The 26,916-nt window shown below is 47.4% G+C and overlaps 1 protein-coding gene across 1 annotated transcript in view; it reads right to left on the reverse strand.

Moving 5' to 3' along the window:
* The window catches only part of LOC118207962, a 77,230-nt gene that overhangs the window by 5,646 nt on the left and 44,668 nt on the right, over window positions 1-26,916 (reverse strand). Inside the window, exons 5-6 of the mRNA XM_035382185.1 lie at window positions 15,199-15,380; window positions 805-935 (exon numbers count right to left, since the gene is read on the reverse strand). Coding sequence (XP_035238076.1) covers window positions 805-935; window positions 15,199-15,380 — 313 coding nt within the window. The remainder of the gene's footprint in view (window positions 1-804; window positions 936-15,198; window positions 15,381-26,916) is intronic.

The following is a 26,916-nucleotide window of genomic DNA, read 5'->3' on the forward strand; positions in this document are numbered from 1 at the left end:
ATAAAACCATTACATTTCACAAACACCAGCTTACTTCTTATATATTTACACATATCGTCTTATACAGCACACCCAGCAGCTAAAGGAGAACCAACTGACATTTATTTCAATTTCATATTAGATTGACTTAATTTGCTGAAAATTATTTTAAATGGAATAAGAATCAAAGACAGCACTTTTAAGACGCACTATCATACCTGTGTGGACAACACTGCTGATTAATCTCAGTGAAGCTCATTCATTAACTGTAGCGCTGCACTTGCAGTAATGTTGACATCATTTTTTTTTTTGCACATTAAATCCTTTAGCGTACAGGGCGGGAATTTAAAACAAGCCTTTAAGAACCCGGAAGGCCAGCAAATGTAAAACATCAAGTAAGGCACTTCCGAGGGACACAACAGGATAAGGAATAAGCCTAAATTTGCCAATCCAGATGAAGTGCGCCAAATTAAGACACTCATGTCAATAGGCATTGCTTATCTCTTTGGGGGGGGGGGGAGAGGGCAAAATAAATCAACATTTAAAGAGGGGGGCTAAACCCCTATCGATGAAAATAAAGAAATTACATTACAGGCACTTAGCAGATACTCTTATCCAGAGCGACTTACACAACTTTTTACACAGCATTTTACATTGTATCCATTTATACAGCTGGATATACACTGAAGCAATGCAGGTTAAGAACCCTGCTGAAGGGTACAACGGCAGTGTCCTTACCCGGGAATCGAGCCTGTGAACTTTCGGTTGCAAGCCCAGTTCCTTACCCACTGTGCCACACTGCCGCCCCCCCGACCCCCGTCCTACCTGCTTGTCTGGCGCGGCCGGCGTTCGTGTGGTCGTCGCCGGCGGTTTGGTCGCGGGGTTGGCCCTCCGGCATGCCGTGCCGCTTGGTGTGGCGAAGGCCCGAGATTATCGTCGACAGGTCGCCGTCGCGGCTGAAACAGGAAGTGAGGGCGAAGGGTCATCAACGGCACTCCAATCTCAGGCCGGCCTGACTGGTTCCTCTCCGCTCTCTCATCCCCCCCCCAAGTCACAATGTTGTGCATAAAATGGGTGTCTGTAAGACTGTAAGGGTCTGGAGTGGCATGTAAGCTACAGGGTTTTCTCAAACGGTGATTTAACAAGCGTCTGACTGGCGTCTAGATTAAGCCGTCTAAAGTCCCGTCCAATCAATAGCCCGAAAGAGGAAATTAGGACTTCAGTTGGAAAGAAAACCAGAAGCTGACGGAAGAAAACGCATAAAGAAATATATATTTGCGCAATACCAGACACAGATTCAGAGAAGTGTACAAAATTCATGACGGTGAGATCCGTCAAACCGGTATGTGAAACTCGTAGTGCCGCATGAATGAAATGAAGAAAGACAAGAATCTGCCTCTGAAATGTAATGCATTTCAGCCACAGCAAGGGAAAGAAAACGAACAGAACGAATTTACTTTCCATAAGCAAGGGATACATGCCTAAAAAAACCTCTTCACACACTAACTCGGTGTCTCTCTCTCGCTCTCTCTCTCACACACAACCCACCCACACACACAAACACACAGACAAACACAGACTCCCCCCCCCCACACATACACACACTTCAATATTTAATACAATTATTAACTATTACATTTTTTTTGCAAAAGCTAAAATGGGCACTCCCCCCTCCCACCCAAACCATTACTCCATCCCCTCTCCCCTCCCTCTCTTCCCAAATACCACACAGCTCCACCTGTTCAGCTCAGATGAGCTCAGAGGAGCAGGGGCAGCAGCCCGCTTTGTCTAGTCCCCCACTAATCAGGGAAATTAGAGTCTCCAGACAGCCGTATCTCTCTCTCTGTCTCTCTCTCTGTCTCTCTCTGTCCCTCCCTCCCTCCCTCCCTCCCTCCCTCCCTCCCTCCCTCCCTCCCTCTCTCTCTCTCTCTCTCTCTCTCTCTCTCTCTCTCTCTCTCTCTCTCTCTCTCTCTCTCTCTCTCTCTCTCTCTCTCTCTCTCTCTCTCTCTCTCTCTCTCTCTCTCTCTCTCTCTCTCTCTCTCTCTCTCTCTCTCTCTCTCTCTCTCTCTCTCTCTCTGTCTGTCTGTCTGTCTGTCTGTGGTAACAGCAGTCACTGAAGTCCCAACAGCAGGCTAACTGTGAGGGTCTGATGTTAGGTTTTGTCTAACTGCTGCCTGTTACTACCGCTGCTCCTGTCTCTGGTCGTCACACAGGGAGTTTGGGGGGGGGGGCAGGGGGGAGTGAGGGGTTTGAGAAGAAAAAAAAAAGGCGCAGACAGGCAGGAAACTGACAGGGCTCCTGCATCAAGCAATTTTGAGTCCCTTATCCCTCGTCTTATCTTCGATCTCAAGACGGGTTAATCAACACACTCAGGGTTCCCTAAGCAGTTCATTGGCTTAAAACTGAAGTGATTATCTTTTTTTTCCCCCTTCTTCTTCTTCTTCTTCGCCTTTCAATCACCCTGGATAAAACCATAGAGTTTTGAAGCACGCGAGGAGAGCCTGATCCGTATAATCTTCAGTCATATCAGCAATACCAGCAGACGGAACTCTGGAGATGTCAGGGAGGCGGTGAACACATTAATGTCTCACCCTATCACCCGCTGAGCTGCAACAGCACCAAAGGTGAGGGGGGGGTGAACTAGGAGTACCAATGACGTAGAGGCTAGGGTACCACACACAAGACCAGAAACCCTGTTGCAACCCTGAAAATCGTATGATAAATAGTGCGATATCTGTGGTATGAACTGTTCCAGGGAAAGGCCAGATATTAGAAGAGTCGCTACAGCAAGCAATGTAGACTGGCCTAGACAGAGGCATCGGCTGAGCGTGCATTTGTAACGCCCTGAATATCCATCAAAAAAGGTAGGAAATGAACTCCTATTTTAACTTACAATTTAAAAAAATATATATATTTTTGAGTCAATCAGTCACTTGATGAGATGTTTCTTTTATTAGATGTTTTAAAATGGCGGCGCGATGCTAATAGGAAGCAGCCGACGTCCGGTCGTTCTTTGGCTTTCATTACCCGGCGCCTAATGGGAAAAGGAAACTCATTCACTGCCTCAGGATCTCAGGCAAAAAAAAATAAGAAGTGGAAAAGGTGGTTTTGTCCAGCTCCCGGGACTCCTGAATTGATTCCCCAGCTGCGCAAAAAGCACCTACTGTAAGACTTTATAGCTTGCCATTGCTATCCCTGCAAAACAACCCTCACACAATGAAAACTCTATCATTCAGACAAAATGAGCTGTTTTAGAGGATAATCATGTTTTATGTGCACATAAAATGTTTAGTTTTTTTTAAATTATTGTTCATTTTACCTTTTAAAGTGCGCTCGTTTGCGAGAGTTAAGTGAGGGGAACGGAAGAGCTGAGCCGGCTGCTTCTGAACAGCGGTGGTGAAAATGGCCGCCACGCACAGGAGCGATTTGATTGGATCAGAGGGGCTGATAGCAGATCAGCAGGGGATTCGCTGGTACATCCCTCTGCTGGACTGATGCTCATGGGACGTCCCCGCCCCCTTTCCTCTGAGCAGGGACGACGATGGGGGGGGGGGGAGGGGGGGGCTGGAGTTTAGAGGAGGATATTTCCGATCCACACCCCCCCATCCTCCCCCACCACCCTTAAACCCCAACCCTCAGCTACACCTCTACTCCACGAACTGCCTCTTACCTTACAAGAGGGCGGAAGAAGTGAGTCACGGGGGCTTTTCCATGAAATCGGATTACCGCTCTGAGCTCCTTAAAACACAGTAATGATGCACCACACCGGATTAGCACCTGGGTAATATTAGAAGCGTTTCTCGCTACGGCTCCAGAGCCTGAGGTACAGTGGGGCCTCCATCGCAGTTGAGCGAGCCCTGGATCGATCGCCCCCCATCAACGATGACCCCACTGACAGCTGCGTTGCCGATGCCAACCCAAGACCCCGGCCTAACTGAAATGCAGATTTCAGGCCCAGACGTGGCAATGCGCAGCTATCCCGCATCGTTTTAAACCACGAGGAACAGGAGTCAGGAACCTGTTTCCCCCCCTGACCAGGCTGGGTAACCCGGGCCACTTGTCACTCAACCGGAGGCCAAACCTCAGGCACGAGGAACAAGCTTGGAGAGAGCGGAAGGACTCCCCGTGTCAAAGACAGTCACCTGCCCGCCAGTCATGACATCACAGTTGTACAGCAGACCCCTGTGGCAATGGCGGACTGACACTGTCGCCTTTCCCCCACGCCCTCTGGAAGCTACACAGGCTCCTACAGCGATGTGAGCAGTCTACTGTGTGCGTGCGGCTAGAAAAACACCATCACGACACTTACAATGCTAAAAACCAGAGAGCAGGCCAACACTATGCAGTTTATTAAGAAGTCTTTCTCCAATCCTTCAGATCAGTGGTACTTAAACCTGGTCCTAGTAGTAGTAGTAGTAGTAGTGGTAGCAGTAGTAGTAGTAGTAGTGGTAGCAGTAGTACTATTAGTAGTAGTAGTAGCAGTAGTAGTACTAGTGGTGGTAATGGTATCAGTAGTAGCAGTAGTAATTGTAGTAGTAGTAGTAGCAGTAGTAGTAGCAGTAGTAGCAGCAGCAGTAGTAGGAGTAGTAGTAGTAGTAGCAGCAGCAGTAGTAGCAGTAGTAGGAGTAGTAGTAGTAGTAGTAGCAGCAGTAGGAGGAGTAGTAGTAGTAGTGGTAGTAGCAGTAGTAGTAGCAGTAGCAGCAGTAGTAGTAGTAGCAGCAGTAGCAGTAGTAGTAGTAGTAGTAGTAGTGGTAGTAGCAGCAGTAACAGTAGTAGCAGCAGTAGTAATAGTAGCGGTAGCAGTAGCAGTAGTAGCAGCAGTAGCAGTAGTAGCAGCAGTAGTAATAGTAGCAGTAGCAGTAGGAGCAGCAGTAGCAGTAGTAGTAGGGGCACTAGTAGTTGTGTATGTGTTTTTAAATGATGGATTTTAAGCCCTTTATTACAGCTCCAGGAATCGTCCATTAAAGGCCATTTTCATTCGTTTCAGACGCCCCTCCTCAGCTAATAAGCTCTGGTTTAACATCCCCAATCCCTCCAAAAATCAGGGGAGAAATTAGGCTTGTCTTCCAGAACAAAAACTGCTACAATGTTGGTGTTAATTGGAGATATTTACGGTGGGCTCACATACGCCTTTAATTGGATGAGCAATTTCATAGAGACTCACAGGTTGATAATCGGCAACGTACTTCAGGACAGACACACAAACTGTTAATTGGCAGAACGTTTTGAGGCTTACAAGAGAAAACTACAGCCACAAGGGAAACTGTGTACGGGAAAAAAGGTGCGAGGATAAATTTGCTCAGCGAGAGAAAGCTGCAGAAAAATAAAACAACACTGCCAGCGAATGCAATGACTGTAGCAAACAAATGCCGTTTCATTTTCCTTTTAACAGACAACTTTACTGGGAAACCAGTGACCAAAGTACAGCAAAAAACAAAAGCAATATCATAAGTACTGTACAGTAAATGGGCAACATTGCACTGTCAGTATAGGCTCTGTTATAAGTGTGTGCATTAGTATTAATAAAAATATTCAAATAATATACAATTGTTGATTATTATTATTATAATTATTATAAATATTATTAATAACAACAATAACAATAATAATGAATGCCACTATTATGAACTTATGTATTAAAATATTACAGTAACCCCTTTTTACCAAGTAGCTATCATTATTATTATTATTATTATTATTATTATTATTAATATTAATAATAATAAGTATTCAAATAATTACAGTAACCCTTTTGTGCGAGTAGCTCTGTGATAATGTTTTTTTTTGTGCTTCCCACTTTGGCATGTTAATATGCTAAGACAGAGGACACACGCTAAGCCCACAGAGCCAGGACCATCGGGAACTTAATTAGCATCCTTTTCACTGGGAGATCCCGGTGCCCTCCATTTAATGAGGCCGCCCGTCCGGGCAGCCAAGGTCAGGCCCTGCGTCAGGAGAGGTAAGACCCAGCCGGCTGACTCAGCTGCCCCACACAGGAGGGGGGTGCGGGGGCGAGGGCAGGGGTGGGGGCCGGGGGGGGAGGGGGGGGGGGGGAGGCTGCGGGATCTCGCACTTTGGCTCAGAGCAACAGCGGCTCGTATTATCAGCCGTGGGCTGGAGACAGTCTCATATAATCACATTCTAAACCAGCCAATCGATACGCCCCGTCCCCACTGACCACACCGGAATAACGACCCGCGTCCCCACTGACCACACCGGAATAACGACCCGCGGTACCGGCTGTGCCTCATTCAGCCGGGACGTCCCGCAGAGAGACACAGGCCTGTGTGTGTGTGTGTGTGTGTGAGAGTGTGAGTGTGTGTGAGTGTGTGGGTGTGTGTGTGTGTGTGTGCGTGAGTATGTCTGTGTGTGTGTGTGTGTGTTTGTGTGTGTGTGTGTGTGTGTGCGCGTGTGCTTGTGTTTGCGTGTGTGTGGGTGTGTGCGTGAGTGAGAGAGAGTGTGTGCGTGGGTGCGTGTGAGAGAGTGTGTGTGTGTGTGTGTCTGTGTGTTTGTGTGTGTGCCTGTGTGTGTGTGTGTGTGTTTGTGTGTGTGCGTGTTTGTGCATGCGTGTGTGAGTGATATCCTGGAGAGGACAGGATCTGAAGCTGGCAGCAGCACATCTATGTGTCTATGGGTCTATTATTATAACACTACTGCTGAGAACACACCCCCAGCCTGCCCCTACTAACAGCCTCACCAACCCAGATCTACCTCACACCCCCAGTCTGCCCCGACTAACAGCCTCACCAACCCAGATCTACCTCACACCTACCAGCCTGTATCTCAGTGTGGCCGGAGTTCTTCTCACACTTAAACGCTTACACACACACACACACACACACACACACAAGTACACACAAGTACACACAAGCACACACACGCACACACACACAGGCGTAGGCTGTACCAGCCTGTATCTCAGCATGGCCGGAGTTTTTCTCACACTTAAACGCTTACACACACACACACACACACACACACACACAAGCACACCCACACACACACATACACGCAAGCACACACACACACACACACACAAGCACACACACGCACACACACACACACACACACAAGCACACCCACACACACACACACAAGCACACACACACGCACACACACACAAGCACACACACACGCACACACACACACAGGCCTGAGCTGTACCAGTCCGTTCACTGCTCAGCGCGGCCGAAAGAAGCCGCCAACAGAAGTGTGAATGTTTACTGCTGCGAGAGCCCGACGCTAATTACTTATTGGAAAACTGTAAACGGGACGAAACTGACTATGAGCGCATTCAATATACGCGCTATTAATAACTAATTACCGCAACTTAATTAATCACAGCTGGTACCAGTAAGCAGCCATCAAAAGTTTTTCCGAAGACCAGCAGAAGCACAATCATTTTGTTCACTTCAGATTCAATATTTTCTTCGGTTATGACGTTAGCTTGCGCACGAGAGAAATGTAAAGTATGCGACACTGGGAAAAAAAACTACAGAAGTGAGTCACTGCCTTAACAGCTGGCATGCATGCATGGCAGGGCGAGGGGTAGAGCGAGGACCGGGTAGCAGCGGCAGATCAGACCGTGTGTGACACTGCTGTGACGAACCAGCCCAAACCAGTTTGAGCTGGCTCAAACTGAAACTGCAAGGACCACATACAGTACATACGAGTGTTGCCTGGGGCAACCAGCCACGAGGACGCGGACGAGCATTGGGGGGGGGGGGGCTGGGCTGGGGGGGCGCAGGTGTACAAGGGGAATGCTGCAGCTGCGACAGACGCTTCCTGCAGGTACACCTGCACTTGGGTTTAGTCTAAGGGGTCGTGACCTGTACTGAGGTTCTTTCCACAAGGGGATCTGCAGCAAACTCATAAAACCAAAGCGGATTAATAATTTGTTCGAGCTGCGCAGAGACAATATATTTGGAGGACGCCCCTTGGAAAAAAAAAAAAAAAGACGATAATCTCAATGGGGCTCCCTCCTGGATGAATCCAGCATAACCTAATATATAAATTCAAGTTGTTTGCATCATTGTAAAGAAAATCAAAGTGAACTTTTATTTTTTTATTTTTAAGAAAGCTTCATGGACTGACTCATTCCTCTCCCATTCTGATGGAAAGAACACGTCTATAAATACGACTTCGAACAATGAGAGGGGTTTCCTTTATGCGTTCCACATGCAGGCAGGAGCGAGGCTGAGAAGATGACAGAAGAAAAAAAAGTGTAGAAAAAGTCTGCAATCTTGAGTTTTTTGCGTTGGTAGGTTTTGTCGGACTTCAAAATTACAAATTCAGCAAATTCTGCAAAATTCAGTTTCATTTTCCTGTTCAGTGCGGAAGGAACCAGCCTTGCACTGATCACTATATAAATATAAAGAAATTGCAACAGACACGTTCTTAAATTTATAAATGATAGAAATTTAGTTTCTTCTGTAAACAGCGAATGGCTTGCAGCAGGTGTTCCTGTCGACAAAAAACTACTTTTCAAAGGGTTAAGGTGTAAGATCACAAACATGTGATTAGGATGTGCTTAACTGAACATTCTAATGCTGATGTAACAATCACTGCTGGTGACTGAAAGCAACGGAGTTCTAGAACACCAACTGAGAATTCTAAAAAAACATTAACAGGGTTAAAGACAAGTGTGAAGTGGAACAAAAATACAACCTGACAACCTGCCAGTCACACTACCACTACAGGTCCTAAAAGGTAAGAACACGGAAGGAAATTCCACTCTCCTCCCTGTCAAACACGGTTTGCTTTTCTGATTGAATTCAGAATCCAAAGGGCAAGGTGAGGGACAGCTGTTGCTGGAACACTTCCCAGGTTAGCGAAAGCAAGGTTTGTTTTAAGATCGAGTCAAACGTAAACGGACATTTTGAAATGAAGCAGTTCAATGTAAAAAACCCAATGTAAAAAAAAAAAAAAAACAATTTAAAAAAAAAACACAAACCTGCCCTGAGGTCATGATATTAACTCAAAAGGACAAAGTTCAAAGGCTTCTTCTTCAACGGCGAAACAGAAACCTGTTATTCAGGGTTTTTTTTTTCTCACATCGAACACCTGAAGGAAAACTCGACGAAAAACACATTTCTGCTTTTCATCCGCCCCAACTTTCCAAAGCTGCGGCCACATTTTGGGTGGGGGGGGCAGGGGATCCCCGTGTTGTTTTGGAGAAGGGTTGTTTCTCAGCAGAGACACCCCGGGGGAATCCTCACCCACGGAGTGGGTGCGGGACGGGTCCCGAAATTCGAACCCGTTCCACTTCCTCTCGCCGCGGGGTTTCCCCCACCACCACTGAGAGGAACTCAGTCCTGCCAAACAGCCCTGCTGGCTTTATTGTGAAAATCAAACCACAGCCACTGTAGCAGTGTTAACATTTCAAAGGCTGTTTTGGAATACGGTGGATAAATTCCATACCTGTGTATGCTTGTTCATCAGATCGAAATTTATTTACATAGCGCATTTCACAAACAACTGTCACAATACGCTTCGCAGACACAGCCCTGGCCTAAACCCCCACAGGGGCAAGCCTAAAGCAGCAGTGGCAAGGAAAAACTCCCTGTGGCAGATGGGAAGAAACCTCGGAAGGAACCAGGCTCAAGGAGGGGTGAACCCATCCTCCTCTGGTCGGCTCAGGGTGTAGCCTGGAGACCAACGTGGTCAGTCAGTCAATGTTCACGTTGATCAAATTAGCAGCAGCTAAATGACAATCCTGAGTGATCAAAACTGGAATAACTGATAAATGTTCTTCGAAAACTGCAAAGGTTTAAGCTGATGAAAATGTTTATATGTGAGGAAGTAAATGCATACAGAAGAAGAGGTGGTGGACCTTTCTGGCATTATTGCCATGTTCCTCCTTATGTAAGCTACGCATTTCAGATAAAAATATAAGCTTGCCGCTAGTAACCCGTGCTAATATCTATCATATTCTGAACTTAAGGTTTTTGCTTTGAAATGAGATATTTCATATTCCCTTTTAAATTAGGAGTTGAAGGCCATTATAAAAAAAAATACAAGTGCATTGATTTGCAGTTAAATTCCAGACGTGTCACAGTGAAAATACTCAGTGTGCAACCCTGGGGCCTGGTCTTTCTTCAATAAACACAAAGCTAAACAATTCTATCCGCAAATATAAACATACAGCACCTCATCCTTTCCACTACTACCATAAGCTTGTGAGAAACTTCCACGTACACTTTTGTGCAGTAACTTGCCGTTCCATAAATATACATATCCACATTTAAAGGCAATATTCTCTCCACCAGGATATAATTAGCATTTGACAAGCTGGCATATTTTAGAGCTACACCGTTTCGGTGTAAGAGATGTCATTCTTTTTTTTCTTTCTGTAAGACCCACGCAGGAAGGGAGATGTACCCAGAATTCTAAATGCAGGTATGAGAGAGAGATGCAGCCATACTGGGAAATTTAGTAACAAGGGCGGCAGTGTAGTACTGTATAATGGGTAAGGAACTGGTCTTGTAACCTGAACCTTGTGTGTTCGACTCCCGGGTAGGACACTGCTGTTGTTGTACTCTATTTAACATGCATTGCTTCAGTATATATCCAGCTGTATAAATGGATGCAGCGTAAATGCTGTGTAAAAAGTTGTGTAAGTCATTCTGGGTAAGAGAGTCCGCTAAATGCCTGTAATGTAATAACAAGAATCTAGGTACATTTCAGCATTCCAAAAGCTCTGCCCAGCGGAGTGAATGTACCAAAGGGGAGTTAGGTTTAGGGTTAGGGTTAGGGATCTTTCCTGGGTCTCTGGCCCAATGTTCAGTTTGGGTCTGCGGTTCTGGACAAGGGTGAGTGGCGTGGAGCCTGTCACCCCCCTACATGCCTTCAGGCCATTTGCATGTTCAGCACAGACAGGTGTGTTAAACCTCCAGCTGCACACCGCTGGATTTATAGCACAGATTTAAAGAGACTGCGGGGCCCGGGAAAGGTAGAGAGAGCTGCCGCAATCACCCTATCGTTTTAACCCCTTAGTCTACCTTTTGTTGTGGGGGGGGGGGGGGGGGGGGGGGGGGGGATTCCTGCATCCCGATTCAATCAGCACATTTACTGACCAATAGCTATCATTATTTCAAATTACATAATAAAATACTTCACTGACATTTGAAAGGAAAAAGACAAAAGATATGAATTCATATGCAATGCTATGTATATGGGCTGAAAAAATAGGTACCCAAAATAAAATGCTGAAAGTCAGAACTGTCACAGGCTTATTACGGCAATAAAATCATTCCAACGTGGTCCACATTTTTTTTCTAAAAACAGGAATGCTTGTATTAATAAGTAAAAATGCAAAAAAAAAAAAAAAAAAAAAGAAACGAATTGAAAAAGAATCTTACACGCCATCATTTTGACATAAAAACTGCTATAAATGCATAATATATCTTCTATCTAATAAGCCATCGGAATTTTTTTGTTTTGCGCTCAACTGAATTTAAGTGGCCATAACCATAGCAACTGAGCCATTTTGGGGATTGCGCATCGAGTCTCTGGGAGATTCCTCGTCAGCAGGAAGTATTATAATCTATGACGGTTCCTCTGTAATTACCTAGACCTGCAGTCAGCACTTTTTAATCAAGCCCTTGTTGTCGGAGCCTCTAGCGCGCTGCTCTTACGCGGGTAAAACAGCGGGAGACCTGCGGACGCGCCAGAGCGAAGCACGAGAGCGCCGTCCGACATAATGATCCCGCCACTCCGGAAGGCTTCGGATATAACAGACAAAAAAAAAAAAAAACAGCCTCAAAGACTGGAGAGTCTGGGCGATGGAGAACGCAACTTAACGCCTGAGGTGGAGATTTTGACAAAAGCCAGCTTAAAAAAAAGAAGCATCCACCAATTTAACGCTCAACGGACTCAACAGACTAAATCAGGAACGTGATCTGACACGCACTTAGTCTCTCTTATGCGTTTGCTGACTTGTTTTGCATGTTTTTAACATCACAATGTCCAATTTTGATTATCACCCTGCGCTATATGATGTGTATTCCTCTGGTGATTGACTGCTCCCTCAGCCAATGGGAAGCTCCCATTCTTCCTATACTACCTGATAACACAGAGAGCTCCACCATCGGACATTTTTTGAACACATCCTCCATTTTTCATACCGCTCATCTTTTGTGATAGCAGAAGCCCCAAAGTGGTGCTGATGATGCATTAATAGCGCTGAAAAAAAAAAAAAACTTTTGTTGCTCAACTTTTCCGTCCTCCCATCCATCGACAAAATCCAATTAGCCGACACCCCTCAGCGACACGGCTTCGATGGAAATCTAATTTAACGGACTGAGACGCCCCCATTATTCCTCCGGGGTCGGGACCCCGCGATTGGCCCGAAAACGTAAGAGGGCGCAGAGCGGGTCACCCCCCCTCCCCCCCTCGGAACAGACCTGGAGCCCCGGCTCCTCCCCGCACGCTTCCCCTGAAAGGGCGAAACCTGCGCGTGAGTCATAACCGCTCTCTGAGCTCGTCTGAGTCTCCGCACCGCACCGGGCCTGAAATGTCACAGGTTCAAAAAAAAACGAAAAAAAAAACGTTTTTTTTTATTTTTTTAAAAGAACCGCAGTAACAAATTTAACGGGACCTTGTAGCGTTACACGGTGTCTCGTACCTCTATGCTTTCATGTCTGTTTTGCTTTCATGCACTTTTTTTTACGATACTGGCTCAGACCTGATTTAATGAAAATATTTCTCATTTAAAAAAAAAAAAAGACGTCTACCTTTAAGTAATTCAAGGACGTTTTTACAGACGGAATTAACTGTCTATTCTCATCTAAGTCTGGATGAGTACATCAATGGCAAAATAATTTCAGGTCTGTTTTATTTTGAGATGCTGAATGAGAGTATTCTAAATTGAAATATATGCAATGATTGTATGGATTCTTTCAATCACTACGTGAATATGCGATCATTGCATACACAAATAAACCACTGCTATTTCATACAGAATATGACGCATTTGCAGTTCCCCATAATCTGGAAATAAAAAGTCCAAGGCAGAGCATTAAAAATTTTGAAGGCAGTATTTTTTTCTCTCTCTTACTTGAATTATATTTTCATGGGAGATGTCTGACGCGTTTGGGCTTTTTTTTTTTTTTTTGCACTTTGTAGATTCCTGTTAATGGACTGACCTTAATGGAACGAAACTACATTAGAGGATTGTGCACAAATGGGTGTTTATCTGTGTGTGTGTGTGTGTGTGTGTGTACGTGTGCACGTGTGTGTGGAGAGCGTGTGTGTGTGTGCGTACGTGCGCAGGCGTCTGTGTGTGTGTCTGTGTGTGTGTGTGTGTGAGTGCATGTGTGTGTACATGCACATTTGTCTGTCTGTGTGTGTGTGTGTGTGGACAGTGTGTGTGTGTGTGTGTGTATTCTAGAGTGTATTTACAGACAGCCCATAATATAACATCCCCATAGCATTCTGTTATGCAGTACACAAAATCTCCTGCAGCCGCTTAATACCTGAGCCATCCTGCATTCACCGACTCCAGCTCCGTAAATCCATCACCCCCCCCCGCCCCCCCCCCTCCCCTGCCCCCCCCCCCCCCGCCAGCCTCAGCTTCTCCTAAAGCACCATATTTACATATTTTAACAAGGAATCGACAGAAAAGAACTCAAGATGGATGACTGAATTCAGTCTTAAAATGTTGCTCACTTGACACACTCATCCAACGGCCAGTGACATCACCAGTATCGCCAATGCCGACTGACAAACAGGACCTCAACTCCGTTTGCACCAGGGCAGACCACGCCTTTAACTGCCGCGATGGACATTTAGGATTTTAGGGCGAAGGGTCTGTCCAGGCCCCACCCACACTAATTCCTTTGGGCCAGTTCCACGGACACAGATTAAGCTTAGTCCAGGACTAAACTGAGTCTTGTATGGAGAATCTCCATTTAAAATTTAGTTTAGCCAAGGACTAGGCTTAATTTGTGTCTGTGAAACTTTAACACTAACCCTAACCCTAACCCGAAACTTCACGCTTACTAATTACATAAGAACATGAACGATGTGTAAAAATACTGCGGTCGCAAATACTGCAAACATTGCTCTCCGTTCTAATGTTGAAAAACAAGCCATCTCTATTCCCTGAGTCTCACTGAGTCAAGTCGGGTCAGTCATGTGATCGGGACTAACCAAAGAGTCAGAGCACGAACGAGTCAGTGACCACAGTACCCGAAAAAACGCTACAGGGAACACGCAGGTACCAAAAACCTCTGGACTGTCCTACAGACATGAGGTAAGCTTTGGTGTTGGCAGTCCTAAAATATAACACCCCCCCCCCCCCCCCCCCCCCCCCAGGCCAGTTTTCTAGGTGCGTTGCTCTTGCATTCAGGCTAATCAGAGTCTGTGTGCGTCTCTCTCTCTCTCTCTCTCTCTCTCTCTCTCCTTCGCCCGCGAAGGGGTGTGATATCCGCTCACCCCCCCCCCCCCCCCCCGCTGGCTCATTGGTGGGCGGAAGCTCGGCGGCTCAGGCTCGCGGGCGCCATGAATTCCCGCTAACGAGCGGCGGCGTCTGGCGAGCGAAAACCCCCGCCTGACCACTCAGCGCCGTCTCGGCACGGCAATTACCGCTCAGCCCGCGCCCGCACCCCCGCGCCCCCGGCCCCGCCCCCGCCCGCACCCGCGCCCGCCGCGAATACCGGGGAGCGGAGAAGAGCCCGCAGGAGCGCGGGGCTGGTCGCCATAGCGCCGGGGCTGAGGGGGGGGGTAATGGGAGGGGGGGTATAAGGTTTGTCTCTGCGCCTCTGTGCAGTGTAAGGGAAGAGGAGCGAGGAACCAGCAGAACCAACCGCGCACAGATGAGCATGTAGACAACAGATACACACACACACACGTGCAGAGATGTGCGCGTTCACACACACACACACACACACCCCCCACACAAACACATACACACCCAACCACCACCCCCCCCACACACACACACGCACACACCCTACCCACACACACACACACACACACACACACACACACACACACATACACACACACACACACCCCCCACACACACACACACACACACAGGCAGACCTCAGTCTCTCACCTCTTTCTCATGATACTGTAGTGCAGCTCGTCCTCCCACACACACATACACACACCCCCATCCCCCCAGCCCCCACACACACACACAGTCACACACACACATACCCACTCTCCACCCCCACCCCACCCACACACACACACACACATGCAGTCTCTCACCTCTTCCTCATGATACTGTAGTGCAGCTCGTCCTCCTGCTTGATGTGGGCATGCTCCCAGGGGCCCCGCTCGCTGCCCTCGCTGTCCTCGCTGCTGAAGGCGGCGCAGGAGGGCGGCTCCTTCTTGGGCACGCGCGTCGGCGGCAGCGGAACCGAGCGCTTCTCCGCCAGGCGCCCGCGGTTCTGCGCAAAAACAAAAAAACACACACGGAGAAAGACGGGGTTGTCAGAACATCTCCTCCTCCTCTCCTCCTCTGCTCCTCTCCTCCTCCTCTCCACCAGCGCGCAAAGCAGGAGGCGTGTAATCGCGCCCCTGAAGGCCTTGCTGCAGCGGATAAACCCCCTCAAAGCCCCGGCAGAACCTCTCTGAGCCACAACGCTGGGATCCCTCTCACATCAGTAACCATAGCAACAGCCTGCATTCAAAAACATCACTTACAGCTCATTTATAACTAGCTTATAACAAACCTACGGCAGCACGTTCATGTTATAACAACATGCAGGTCATTCAAGTACGTTTACATGCTACCTACAGTTAAAAGACAAATGAAACAAAAGATTTTAGAAAAATTATTTTGTTTTTGGATTTAAATGTTTATACAGCATAAAACTTCATAATGCATTTTTAAAATTTGATTGTGACCACTTTGAGAGGGCTCAGTCAAATTAAGAGCCAATTGAATTTAAGTGACCTTTAAGTGAAATCACCAATTCATATGAATCAGAGAGAAACAAAGCAAATTCCTCTGCAAAACTGCTCTATTTAATACGCGAATGCTTAAACATTAATAATAATAATAATAATAATAATAATAATAATCACCATCATCATCATCATCATCATCATCATCATCCACTAAAGACAAATAGAGATATGATAAGGTTAGAGAATGCAGAGAATTAAGAACCATACAAGGGTATGTGGTAATTTGCCATAAAAGTCCTCAAAATAATAATTTTGACAGAGAAGCGAGTAGTGATAATAGCTTCTTTTGATAATATATCTTGCATGTGGCTCGTAGGGTTTGCTTCACGCATAAGCCATCAATCACCATCACTGGTCTAACGGGGGCAACAAGGGGGTCAGTTACACTCAAAAAAACTACCTAGGGAACGATTAAATGCTTCCTCTATTCATTTATATCAATTTTTTTATGCTATCCATACTTAGGCATGCCCATTTTTAAATCCGTAACGTTTCAGCTTGTACCAATCAAATGCCTTTATGTCCTGCCTGGCGAATCTCATTTTTCCGCCTTATCCAGCTTCTCACATATTTTTACAACAGCCTTGTGCGCTGAACATTATCAACAAAAACAAAAAAAGACAAATAGAATATAATTACCCAGCCAGTATCAAAAATAGTAATAAACAACCAAAGGGGCTGCTGCTCCAAGACGACAGCATAGCAGAACTGAGGGGAAGGGTGGTGAAGGGGGGGGGGGGGGGGGGGGCAATGGTGAAATTTTTTTAATTCACTTCAAAGATCTAATGAGGGAGGAGGACTGAGACCCTGGGGGGCTCTGGGTGAAGCTGGCCCACCTTTAACCTGGCCTGCAGTGGTCTCTGCTGATCAATGCGGCTATACTGCTGAGCAGAGCCGCGGGGGGGAGGGGGGGAGAGGGAGGGAGGGGGGGGGAGAGGGGGAGGGAAGGAGAGAGAGAGACAGGGAGGGAGAGAGAGAGAAAGGGAGGGAGAGAGAGGGAGGGAGAGGGTGGGAGAAAGAAAGACAGCGAGAGAAAGAGGGGGAATGAGAAAGAGAGAGAGAGAAAGAGGGAGAGAGACAGAGAGAGCGAGGGAAAGAGAGAGACAGAGAGGGAAAGACAGATGCAGACAGAGAAACAGAAAGAGAGAGAGACAGAGCGAGAGAGATAGGATGACCAGTCCCCTGGGATTCCAGGACGGACCAGGCTCAGAAAGTCCACTGTACCCACAGGGAGCCCCCTGCACCAGTGTCCCGTCTCTCCTGGGTTCTGCTGTATCCCCCCTTCCCCTCCCCCCCCGCCTAAATCCGCTCCTGTATGTACTCATCACCCACCCACCCCCACCCCCCCCCCCACAGAAGCTGCTGCAGGGTGAGGGGCAGGCCAGGAAGGGGTTTGGGGGGGGGGGGGGGCACCAGCCAAAGGGCAAACAGGTGCAGTCCCTCTGCCATACATTAAAAGGATTTTTTCTTTTCTTTTGAAAAATCCCCCAGAATGAGAAGAGTGTCAATTTCTCAGAAATTGTTCTTCACGTTTAAAAAAATAATAATTTCACAAGCTGCACAATCACATTTTTCCTTCCTTTTTACCGCCCAGAGATGTACAGTAAAGCAGCCTATTTTGAGGGGGATGACATATCGGTTTCTCTGCATCTTACGAACATAATGAAAATACTTTTTTGATCTGTTTCCTAAGGACGCGAGCTGTGTAGTCTGAGCAGTAGGCAGGTTGTCTGGTGTGGGGCAGCAGGGTGGACTAAGAGGTCAGGCTAACGCACCTTTTTTATCACGAATATTGACAGTGAACCAGGAGGTGAGCGTTCTCAAACCCGTCAGGTTGACTCCAAACACAGCTAGCCACGTGAACCTAGCGGAAGCAGCGTCGTCGGGGGCAACCGAAAATAGAGTGCATGACAGCAGCTCGACAGAGGCAGCGGAAAGAGTTCCTGGGTGAAAAGTTTTGAAGGCAAGGTACGTGGGCGTCGAGGGGTGGGGGGGAGCCGGGCGGGGCAAGCGGGGGGGGGGGGTGGTGGTTAGGCTTTTACGGAAAACCGCGGACAGACAGCGGTCCTCTCGAGAAGTTTGCAGCGATTAGATTTCTGCCCACGCAACGCGCCCCCCCCCCATCACACCCTGCCCTGCTGCTCCCTCCTCAGAAACCCCCCCCCCCCCCCCATCCCCTGCCGCATTTCTGCTCTCAGACTATTTCCGGCATCACCAAAACACCACAGAGAAGGGCAAACCAAAACAACACCCTCAAACGACAGGTCGCTCCCACACAAGCTCTGTCTCTCTCTCGCTTCCTGGCTCGCTCCCTCCTTCTCTCTCTCTCTCTCTCTCTCTCTCACTCACACAGACACACACACACACACACAAACAGACACAAGCACATGCACACACACACACTCACACACACACACAAACATACACACACACACACACACACACACACACAAACATACACACACACACAAACATACACACACACACACAGATAAACAGACACACTCACTTCTGAGCCGAGACACTCTACTACGCAACACAGCATGCGGTCAACCATCTAACAGCCATGGAAAGAAAAAAAAAACCTAAATTTCCTATGAACAACACTGCTATGAATAAATCCTCCCACAGTTTATGTCTGAAAGTTATAACCCAAGCTATATTTAAACAAAGATCTCAGGTCTGTACACATATGCACACAGACACACAAACGTGTCTCTAAATAGTTTAATGCGTTAATTAATAGCTAATTATTAACTTCATAATTAAAGCATTTCATAAATGAATATGCATACAACCCAAGGACCCCAGCAGATCAGGACCCAGCACTGGGTTATACTGTAAATGACGGGGAACCTCAGTATGCATCACGAAGCACACATCAGCACCAAACAGCACGTAGTACTTTGCAGCGATAAATCTCAACCCTCTGACGAGTAGGTTTTTTCTGGAATGTTTTTTTCTCCCGCAAAAATTCTAAGTCAGTGTTCTGGAACTCCACTGCTTTAAACTACCAGCAGTGATTGTGACATCAGCAGTAGAATGTTCAGTTAAGAACATTCTTATCACATATTTGTGATCCCACACCTTAAAAGGGTTAATCTGGCCAATTTCAGAATGAGCAATTTTAGCAGTAATTGTTCATCAACTCCTGTATGCAACCACTTGCATCTCAGTTCAGAAAGGTTAAGCTTTCTCCTCCCTTCTTGCGTCTTGTGCAAATTCAAGTGGTCGTATTTCCAGATGAGCCTGCCCTGTCTAGAAACATATGCTGTGAAATCCTTGGGTCCAAACACGTAGACATCCCACAATTCCTTCCACACTGTTAAAGCACCACTCCTGAAAGCAATGAAGCCATTTAAACCCAAGTGGCTTTAGTCACGCACGGCATCCTGGGAAACTCTGAGGAAAACGGCAAACCAAAAAACCTCAGGATCCACAGCGGTCAGACAGCGCTACCGTACGTCCGGGGTTTTTGGGGGAAAGCGCCGTTTTAAAATTGGCGCTCGGACCATCAAAACAAAAAGAGGTCAACGTCACCGGGTTCTCAAAGAGGTGGAATGGGGGGTGAGGAGCACAGGATTAACTCCGCAAATAAACGCTTCGCACAACGGCGGCATATTCTGTCGCGTGAAACGCACGCATCAATGACGCGCGGCTATCCATTGCGTCGCGCTTACGCGCTTTGTACAGAGACCGCTAACTCACCCGAACCGCGCGTTACACCGCCACGCAGCCGGCAGAGTTATCCAGACCGCTGCGCCATGCAGAAAAATCGATGTCTAAGGCGGCCTCCTTATTGAGATAAAACGGCCAATCACAACCCCCTCCCCTCCCCTCCCACGGCCTCTCTCCCCCGCACTGGAACAAAGTCACTTCAGGCCTTATTTTTATAAAAAAACAAAACTTCTGACACACGTGGTAATTAAAAAAAAAAAAAAAAAAAAAAAAAAAGCATGATATATGGAAATGTAATTTTATACATGTCTTGTTTTGTTACTGCCGGTCTCATGGCGAGGGAAAGGGGAAGCGGGGGAGAGAGTTCTCCTGGCGCGTTTGTTCCGGAAGGTTCTCGGGGGCCAGTTTGAGACGCGCTCACGCGTGCGAGCACAAGGAAAACGGCGAACGGCGGTTTCAGCCCGCGACATTCCTGCAGCTGCGCCCGCTTCTCGCACACGCGCCCCCCCCCCCCTTCCCCGCCTCCGGCGTGTCCCCCCCCCACCCTACCCCTGCCCCCCCCTCCCCAGCCCGCCCCCCCCCCCTCCGAACCCCGGGGGCCGAATGCCTAATGAGTCATGCGCCTGTCTGCAGTAACCTCGCCGTGAGCGAGGGAGGGAGCGAGGGAGCGAGGGGGGGGGGGGGGCACGTGGGCGGGAGGCGGGGATGGCGGGCAGACTCCGGGAGAGTGCGGGGGTGGGGGGGTGGCGAGAAAGGGGGGGGGGGGGGGGGCGGCGGAAGCAGTCGCCACACTGTCTTTGCTTTGTTGATGCATTCAAGCAGAAAGAAAAAAAAAGGGGGGGGGGGTGAGGGCTGCAGGGGTGGAAAATAAACAGCATTTTTTCGAGTTCCGATATTTTGCTAGAATCCTGAATCCTACACTTTTTATTTTCTTCTTCTCATGTGAACACACTGAAAACAAAATTAAAAATCTTACCGACTGGCCATTTGTTCTGTTCACCGACAGGACTGACGAAGGGACTGACGGAACTTCACACGCTGCTCGACAGACGAGGAGCCCGTATGCCGTATAAAATCCACGCTCCCCACCAGACCGGCTGTCTGAATGCGGAGTCCATAATATTAACTGGGAGGGTAAAGCCAGAACGGATGGCACTGCTGTTCTGTCGGAAAGCGCAGGGATGGTACCGCTATGTGACGAAAACATCACAGGGACCCCACCGCAGGCGTTTTCAGGGGCCCCTGGTTCTCAGGGGGTCACTGTCAGAGCAGTCCCCCCCCCCCTTGCCTGCATTTGAGCGGGCAACCCCAATGTCAAACAACCGCAGGGTCTTATGGGTAACGGCTTAGGCAAACGTCCCGAGAGCAACAGCAGTTCGGTACTTCAGCGGCGTTCAGCTGGACCCTAATGGCGGCCGTGTCCCATTATGTTCTTCCAAGGTTCAGTTGCTTCTAACAACTAAACACCTGCCATGAAACGGCCACGCCCCCCCCCCCCCCCCCCCCCTCAAAACCCCCCAAGCCCCCACCCCCCGCTGGCCCAAACGCTTCCTAAGAGCGGCCAGGCTAATGAAGCTTGGTCTGAAATGAAGCAGTCACTTTTCTCTCCCAGAGTAGCTCTGGCCACGGCAGGCCTAATGGCTCTCCAGCAAGGCCGGCCCTCTGATTCGGCCCCCTGTACACAGATAGCTACGGTTCATCAACACGATGCCAGCTGCCTAATATATAGCACAGTTTTAAAAGAGACATTTCTCACTGTGAGATTTATGCTTTAAAATGTGCGTGTGTGTGTGTTAACTCTGTGTATGTTGCGTGTGTGTATATGTATGTGATCACTACATGTGTGTCCGTGTGTTTACTGTGTGTGTTTTCTGTATGTGTGTTTAATGTGTGCGTGTGTGTGTATGTGTGTTTACTGTGTGTGTGTGTGTGTGTGTATGTGTGTTTACTGTGTGTGTGTGTGGGTGTATGTGTGTTTACTGTGTGTGTGTGTGTGTGTGTGCGTGTGTGTTTATTGTGCGTGTGTGTGTATGTGTGTTTACTGTGTGTGCGTGTGTGTATGTGTGTTTACTGTGTGTGCGCGTGTGTGAGTTTAGTGTCTGTGCGTGTGTGTAAGTTAGTTTACTGTGTGTGCGTGTGTGTGAGTTTACTGTGTGTGTGTGGGTTTACTCTGTACGTATGCGTGTGTGTGTGTGTGTGGGTTTACTCTGTATGTATGCGTGTGTGTGTGTGTGTGTGAGTTTACTGTGTGTGTGGGTTTACTCTGTATGCATGCGTGTGTGTGCGTGTGTGTGAGTTTACTGTGTGTGTGGGTTTACTCTGTATGTATGCGTGTGTGTGTGTGTATGTGAGTTTACTGTGTGTGTGGGTTTACTCTGTATGTATGCGTGTGTGTGCGTGTGCGCATGTGTGTGCGTGCGCGTGTGTCAGTGTGTATTAGCTCCTCCCCTCCTGAAGGCCCTGCTCCAGCGCGTCACTCTGCAGGCCCAGTGTAAGGGGAGCTGACGGGCGCTCTCTGAATGGGCGCCGTGGCGACGGGCGCTCTCTGAATGGGCGCCGTGGCGACGGGCGCTCTCTGAGCGGGCGCCGTGGCGACGGGCGGCACTGAACGCTGAGCGGCTCGTCTGATTTGCGCTGACTTGATTTCGCTCACAGACGCGCCAGACTGCGGGGAGACGGGGGGGGCGGCCTCCCGCACGCCCTGTCCCGCCGCGGGACTCAGCCGTTACCATGGCAGCAGAGCCCGAGCGCCTGGGGGACAGGGAGCGAATCAGCCAACCGCGCACACACACACGCACTTACACACACACACACATACGCGCACACACACGCACTTACCCACACACGCACATATACACTCATACACACACACACTCATACACACACACACACACATATACACACACACACACACACTCATATACACACACACGCACACATATACACACACGCACACACGCTCATACACACACACACACACACACGCACACTCATACACACACACACACACACACACACACTCATACACACACGCACACATACACACACACACATACACATCGCACTCATACATACACACACATGCACGCATATACACATATACACATACACATACACCCCCACTCATACACACACACATACACACATACACACTCACATGAGCACACACACACTCACTCAAATGCACATATACTGTCTGAAACCCCCAGCAGCAAACTAGGAAGAGACACAGCTTCCCCTCCAAATCTCCTGCCACATATCAGCCAATAGGAAGCTTGCCTGCTCAGGGGAACTTCAGATGAAACAACATAGTAATGTTTTGCTGCTAGGCTGTTAGGGAAAGGTTTTTTCTCTTATTTTCTCTTCCATTTACACAATATTAATTTTACAGAAATCCACACTGCGCATGGGTTATTCAGTTTTTCCAGGTCACAGCACATTTAATATGAACGCATCTTTACGGGACCGTGAACAAGCCTGGCATTTCACTACAAAGAATTTCAGGGGCGCAGTCATTCCCTCTGAAATATTTCCGCAAATTTGCATGAAATTTGAGTTCTGTGTAAGTGTCACGTGTGTCACATCTGCATCATGTGTGGCATTCTCACACTCATAGAATTTAACACGCCAGGGCTAAATGGACAAGGCCATACAAATCTCCATACAAGAGAGCAGTCGCTCTGTCGGATCCAAGTTCACACTGCTATTTTCACTGCTATTTTCTGTACACTACAGTGAATGCCTTGAGCCCTTCTCCATGCTGGACACTGTCGCATAAAAAGTATACGGATCCTGAAGTTCAAAACACACAAATAACAGATAAGCAAAAATGGTGACACAAAAAACAAAAGTACAATGCACGATATTGAAAAATACAAAATGCAAATAGGCAAAGATGGCATGTCGTTTGTGTTTGTGTTCTGTAGGTCTAGGCTGAATACCACCCTGACTGTGGCAGTTGCTGTCGGAATGTTGGCTCATTTTAAATAATAACGACATTTTGAGCGTCGATGCTGGAGAGTGCCTCGGTTTCCTTTGTTTTGGTTCATGCTCTGCCAGCCAATACCACCGTGGCCCGAAGTCCCTGTACTGAAATTTTTCAAGCTGGTTTTCAGATATTTTGCACCTTATTGCTGGAAGAATTCATTTTGACTGTTGATTTTAAAAATGTTATTTGAAGTATAATCCTGCTTTTAACCTCTGCTGTACTTTTTAATTACAGTTACACTGTCTCATGTCAACACTAGATGTTTGTAACTTGTTCGTCAACTGTTTTGTTAAGTAACTTTCAGTTTACCGTCAGGTTGCCTTTACAAAAGAGATTTAGATCTCAATGGGGTACTCCAGGTTAAATAATGGTTAAATAAAAATAAATAAAATCCAGGTGTGTTTTACTCTCCTTTAATAATTTGCAGTTCTGAGACACCATAAAAACAACAGTCAACTAATTCACTTCAATAAAATGAGTGTAACTCTGGAACTAATCTAATTAAGATTCCTGCCTCACCAAAGTCAGTAACTAATGAAATCTATACGGTAGACTTTGTGCTTTATCCATTTCGAAAGTACACAGTCTTATAAAGCTGTGGCCTAAGAAGTAACAACATGTAAAATATTTCATAGTAAATACTGGTAGAAGTAACATATCACCGAGTAAAACCTGGTAATAAACGCTGGTACTATAGATATGTATATGACTTGTTTATAAACCCATACTTCCATAATCCTGGAACATCCATAGTATAACAATGACGACGACAAAAAAAGCATGAAAACCTCTCTGTCCATCAATGTCGCCACGACCACCCAAACACTTATATTTCTATCCCAGGGTGCAGTGGGGGAAACCCTGACTGAGGGGGGTACTTCCAAGCGGGAGGGGAGTGTAATTTCCTCCCGGCCTCCACCGACTCCACTGGAAAAACAGAGCGAAGGAAGAAGAAGAAGAAGAAAAAACAGAGCGAAGGAAGAAGAAAAAGAAGAAAAGACAGAGCGAAGGGAGATGAAGAGGACAGAGACAGCACTGTCTGGCCGGCAAAGGGCTCATAAATGGGCACAATCCCCACTGTGATGTTGTTGTTTTTTTCTTTAAAATTCTAAGTCAGAGTTCTAGAACTCTGCTGCTTTCGGTTACCAGTACCGATTGTGACATCAGCATTAGAATGTTCAGTGAGGAGCATTCTAATCACATATTCCTGATCTCACACCTCAAAGGGTTAAAGAGAAGGTGGTGAGACAGCGTGACCGATGGCTTCAACGACAGGCACAGCTCATGGAATGAGGGGTGAAGGACCACAAATTGGGGAGGAAAAAAAAGGTACCGATAAAAACCAACAAAAATTTTTTTTTTAAAAAAGGATCCTGCAGGATCACAAGTGTTGTACCTCAGTCCTACAAACATATCCCAAGGTCATGACTGCAGATGGAGGTTAAGGGAGCTCTGCTAATGCTAGTTACTCACACGGGCCGCTTTCCAGTCCCACCACTGGGGAACTGACGCCAACCACATGAACAGCGGCCCGAGAGGCTCGGTTCTGCTCTCAGTTTAACCACACGAACAAACATCCAAACAAAACCGCCAAATAAAAGCGCATATTTGTGCACGTGGGGGGGGGGGGGGGGTGGGGTGTGTGTGGAATTAACCCCTAACGCACCTATTTGGGCTACGAGGTTATGGACACGGTTTTGCTCCTCCAAACACCCTATGGACAAAACATGAAGCCTTAAAAATGGCCCTGATCTGGAGAACGTTAGCGCTGCTGGCTAACGCCACTAAACCTTCCATCACGTTCTACAACTCAACCGCTTACAACACGGCCCTCTGGACGAACAGCCACCCAAAACTCACAAACCGCCTCACAGGCCTTTCCCATATCACCGACCGGCCTGCTGTAAATCAAACCACACCCAAGCCCGCACCCTCACATAGTGGGGACGTGCGGAAGGCTAGCCTTCAAACACTGTCACGATTAAAGTTCCTTTTCTGCATTAAAAGCCAGCTTAAGGGACACCTGAGGGAATCTGCTTCCCACATAAACGTGGACAGGATGAAAGAAAAAAAAAACAAAAAAAATTGTGCTTAGATTTGATATTTTAAGTTAAGGGCAAACCACTTAGTGGTTAAGACTGAAGCCTGGCCTTTATCAGCATCATTGTGTGTGTGTGTGTGTGTGTGTTTGTGAGAAAGAGAGAGAGTGTGTGTGTGTGTGTGTGTGTGTGCGCATGTGTACGTGTGTGTGTGTGTGTGTGTGTGTGTGTGTGTGTGAGAGAGTGTGTGTGTGTGTGTGTGTGTGTGTGCATGTGTACGTGTGTGTGTGTGTGTGTGAGAGAGAGTGCGTGTGTGTGTGTGTGTGTGTGTGAGAGAGTGTGTGTGTGTGTGTGTGTGTGCATGTGTACGTGTGTGTGTGTGTGTGTGTGTGAGAGAGAGAGAGTGTGTGTGTGTGCCCTTAGGGGAAGGAGGCAGATGAGACAGAAAGAGGGGAGGGGGGAGAAAGAGAGAGGGGGAGAGAGAGAAGGGGGGAAGAGAAAAAGGGGGAAAGAGAGAGAACAAGATGGAGAGTGGGGGCAGAGGGAGAGAGAGAGAGGGGAAAGAGGGGGAGAGAGAGAGATCCCTCAAAGGGGCGCTGCTACAGCCACACCTCCGGGGAAAAGGATAGAAGAGAGAAGAAAGAAAGAAACGGGCAACGAGAGATGGAGAGACGGAGAGAGTAAAAGTTGCGTACGGCAGGGGAATAAAGAGATGGAGGCAAAGAGGAAGAGAAAAAGCGATTCCCAGAACACAGAAAGCGAAAGAGAGAATGGAAGAGAACCGATAAAAGACAGAGGAATGGCCGTGGCACTTCAGCCCACCTGAACAAAAAAAATCCCTGGGACACCACAGACTGCAGAGCGCTCGCCTTACAACCTCTCTCAGTTTCAGAGGACACAACACAACACAACATAACACAACACAACATGACACGACACGACATAACACAACACAACACAACACAACACGACATAACATAACACAACATGACAAAACACAACACAACACAACACAACACAACACAACACGACATAACATAACACAACACAACACAACACAACAACACAACACAACACAAGATAACATAACACAACACAACAACACAACACAACACAAGATAACATAACACGACACAACACAACACAACACAACGTAACACAACACAACACAACACAACCTAACATAACACAACACAACACAACACAACAACACGACACGACACGACACAACACGACACGACACAACAATACAACACAACATAACATAACATAACACAACAACACAACACAAAATAACATAACACAACA

The sequence above is a fragment of the Anguilla anguilla genome, chromosome 11 (genome assembly GCF_013347855.1).
Source record: "Anguilla anguilla isolate fAngAng1 chromosome 11, fAngAng1.pri, whole genome shotgun sequence".
Lineage (NCBI taxonomy): Eukaryota > Metazoa > Chordata > Actinopteri > Anguilliformes > Anguillidae > Anguilla > Anguilla anguilla.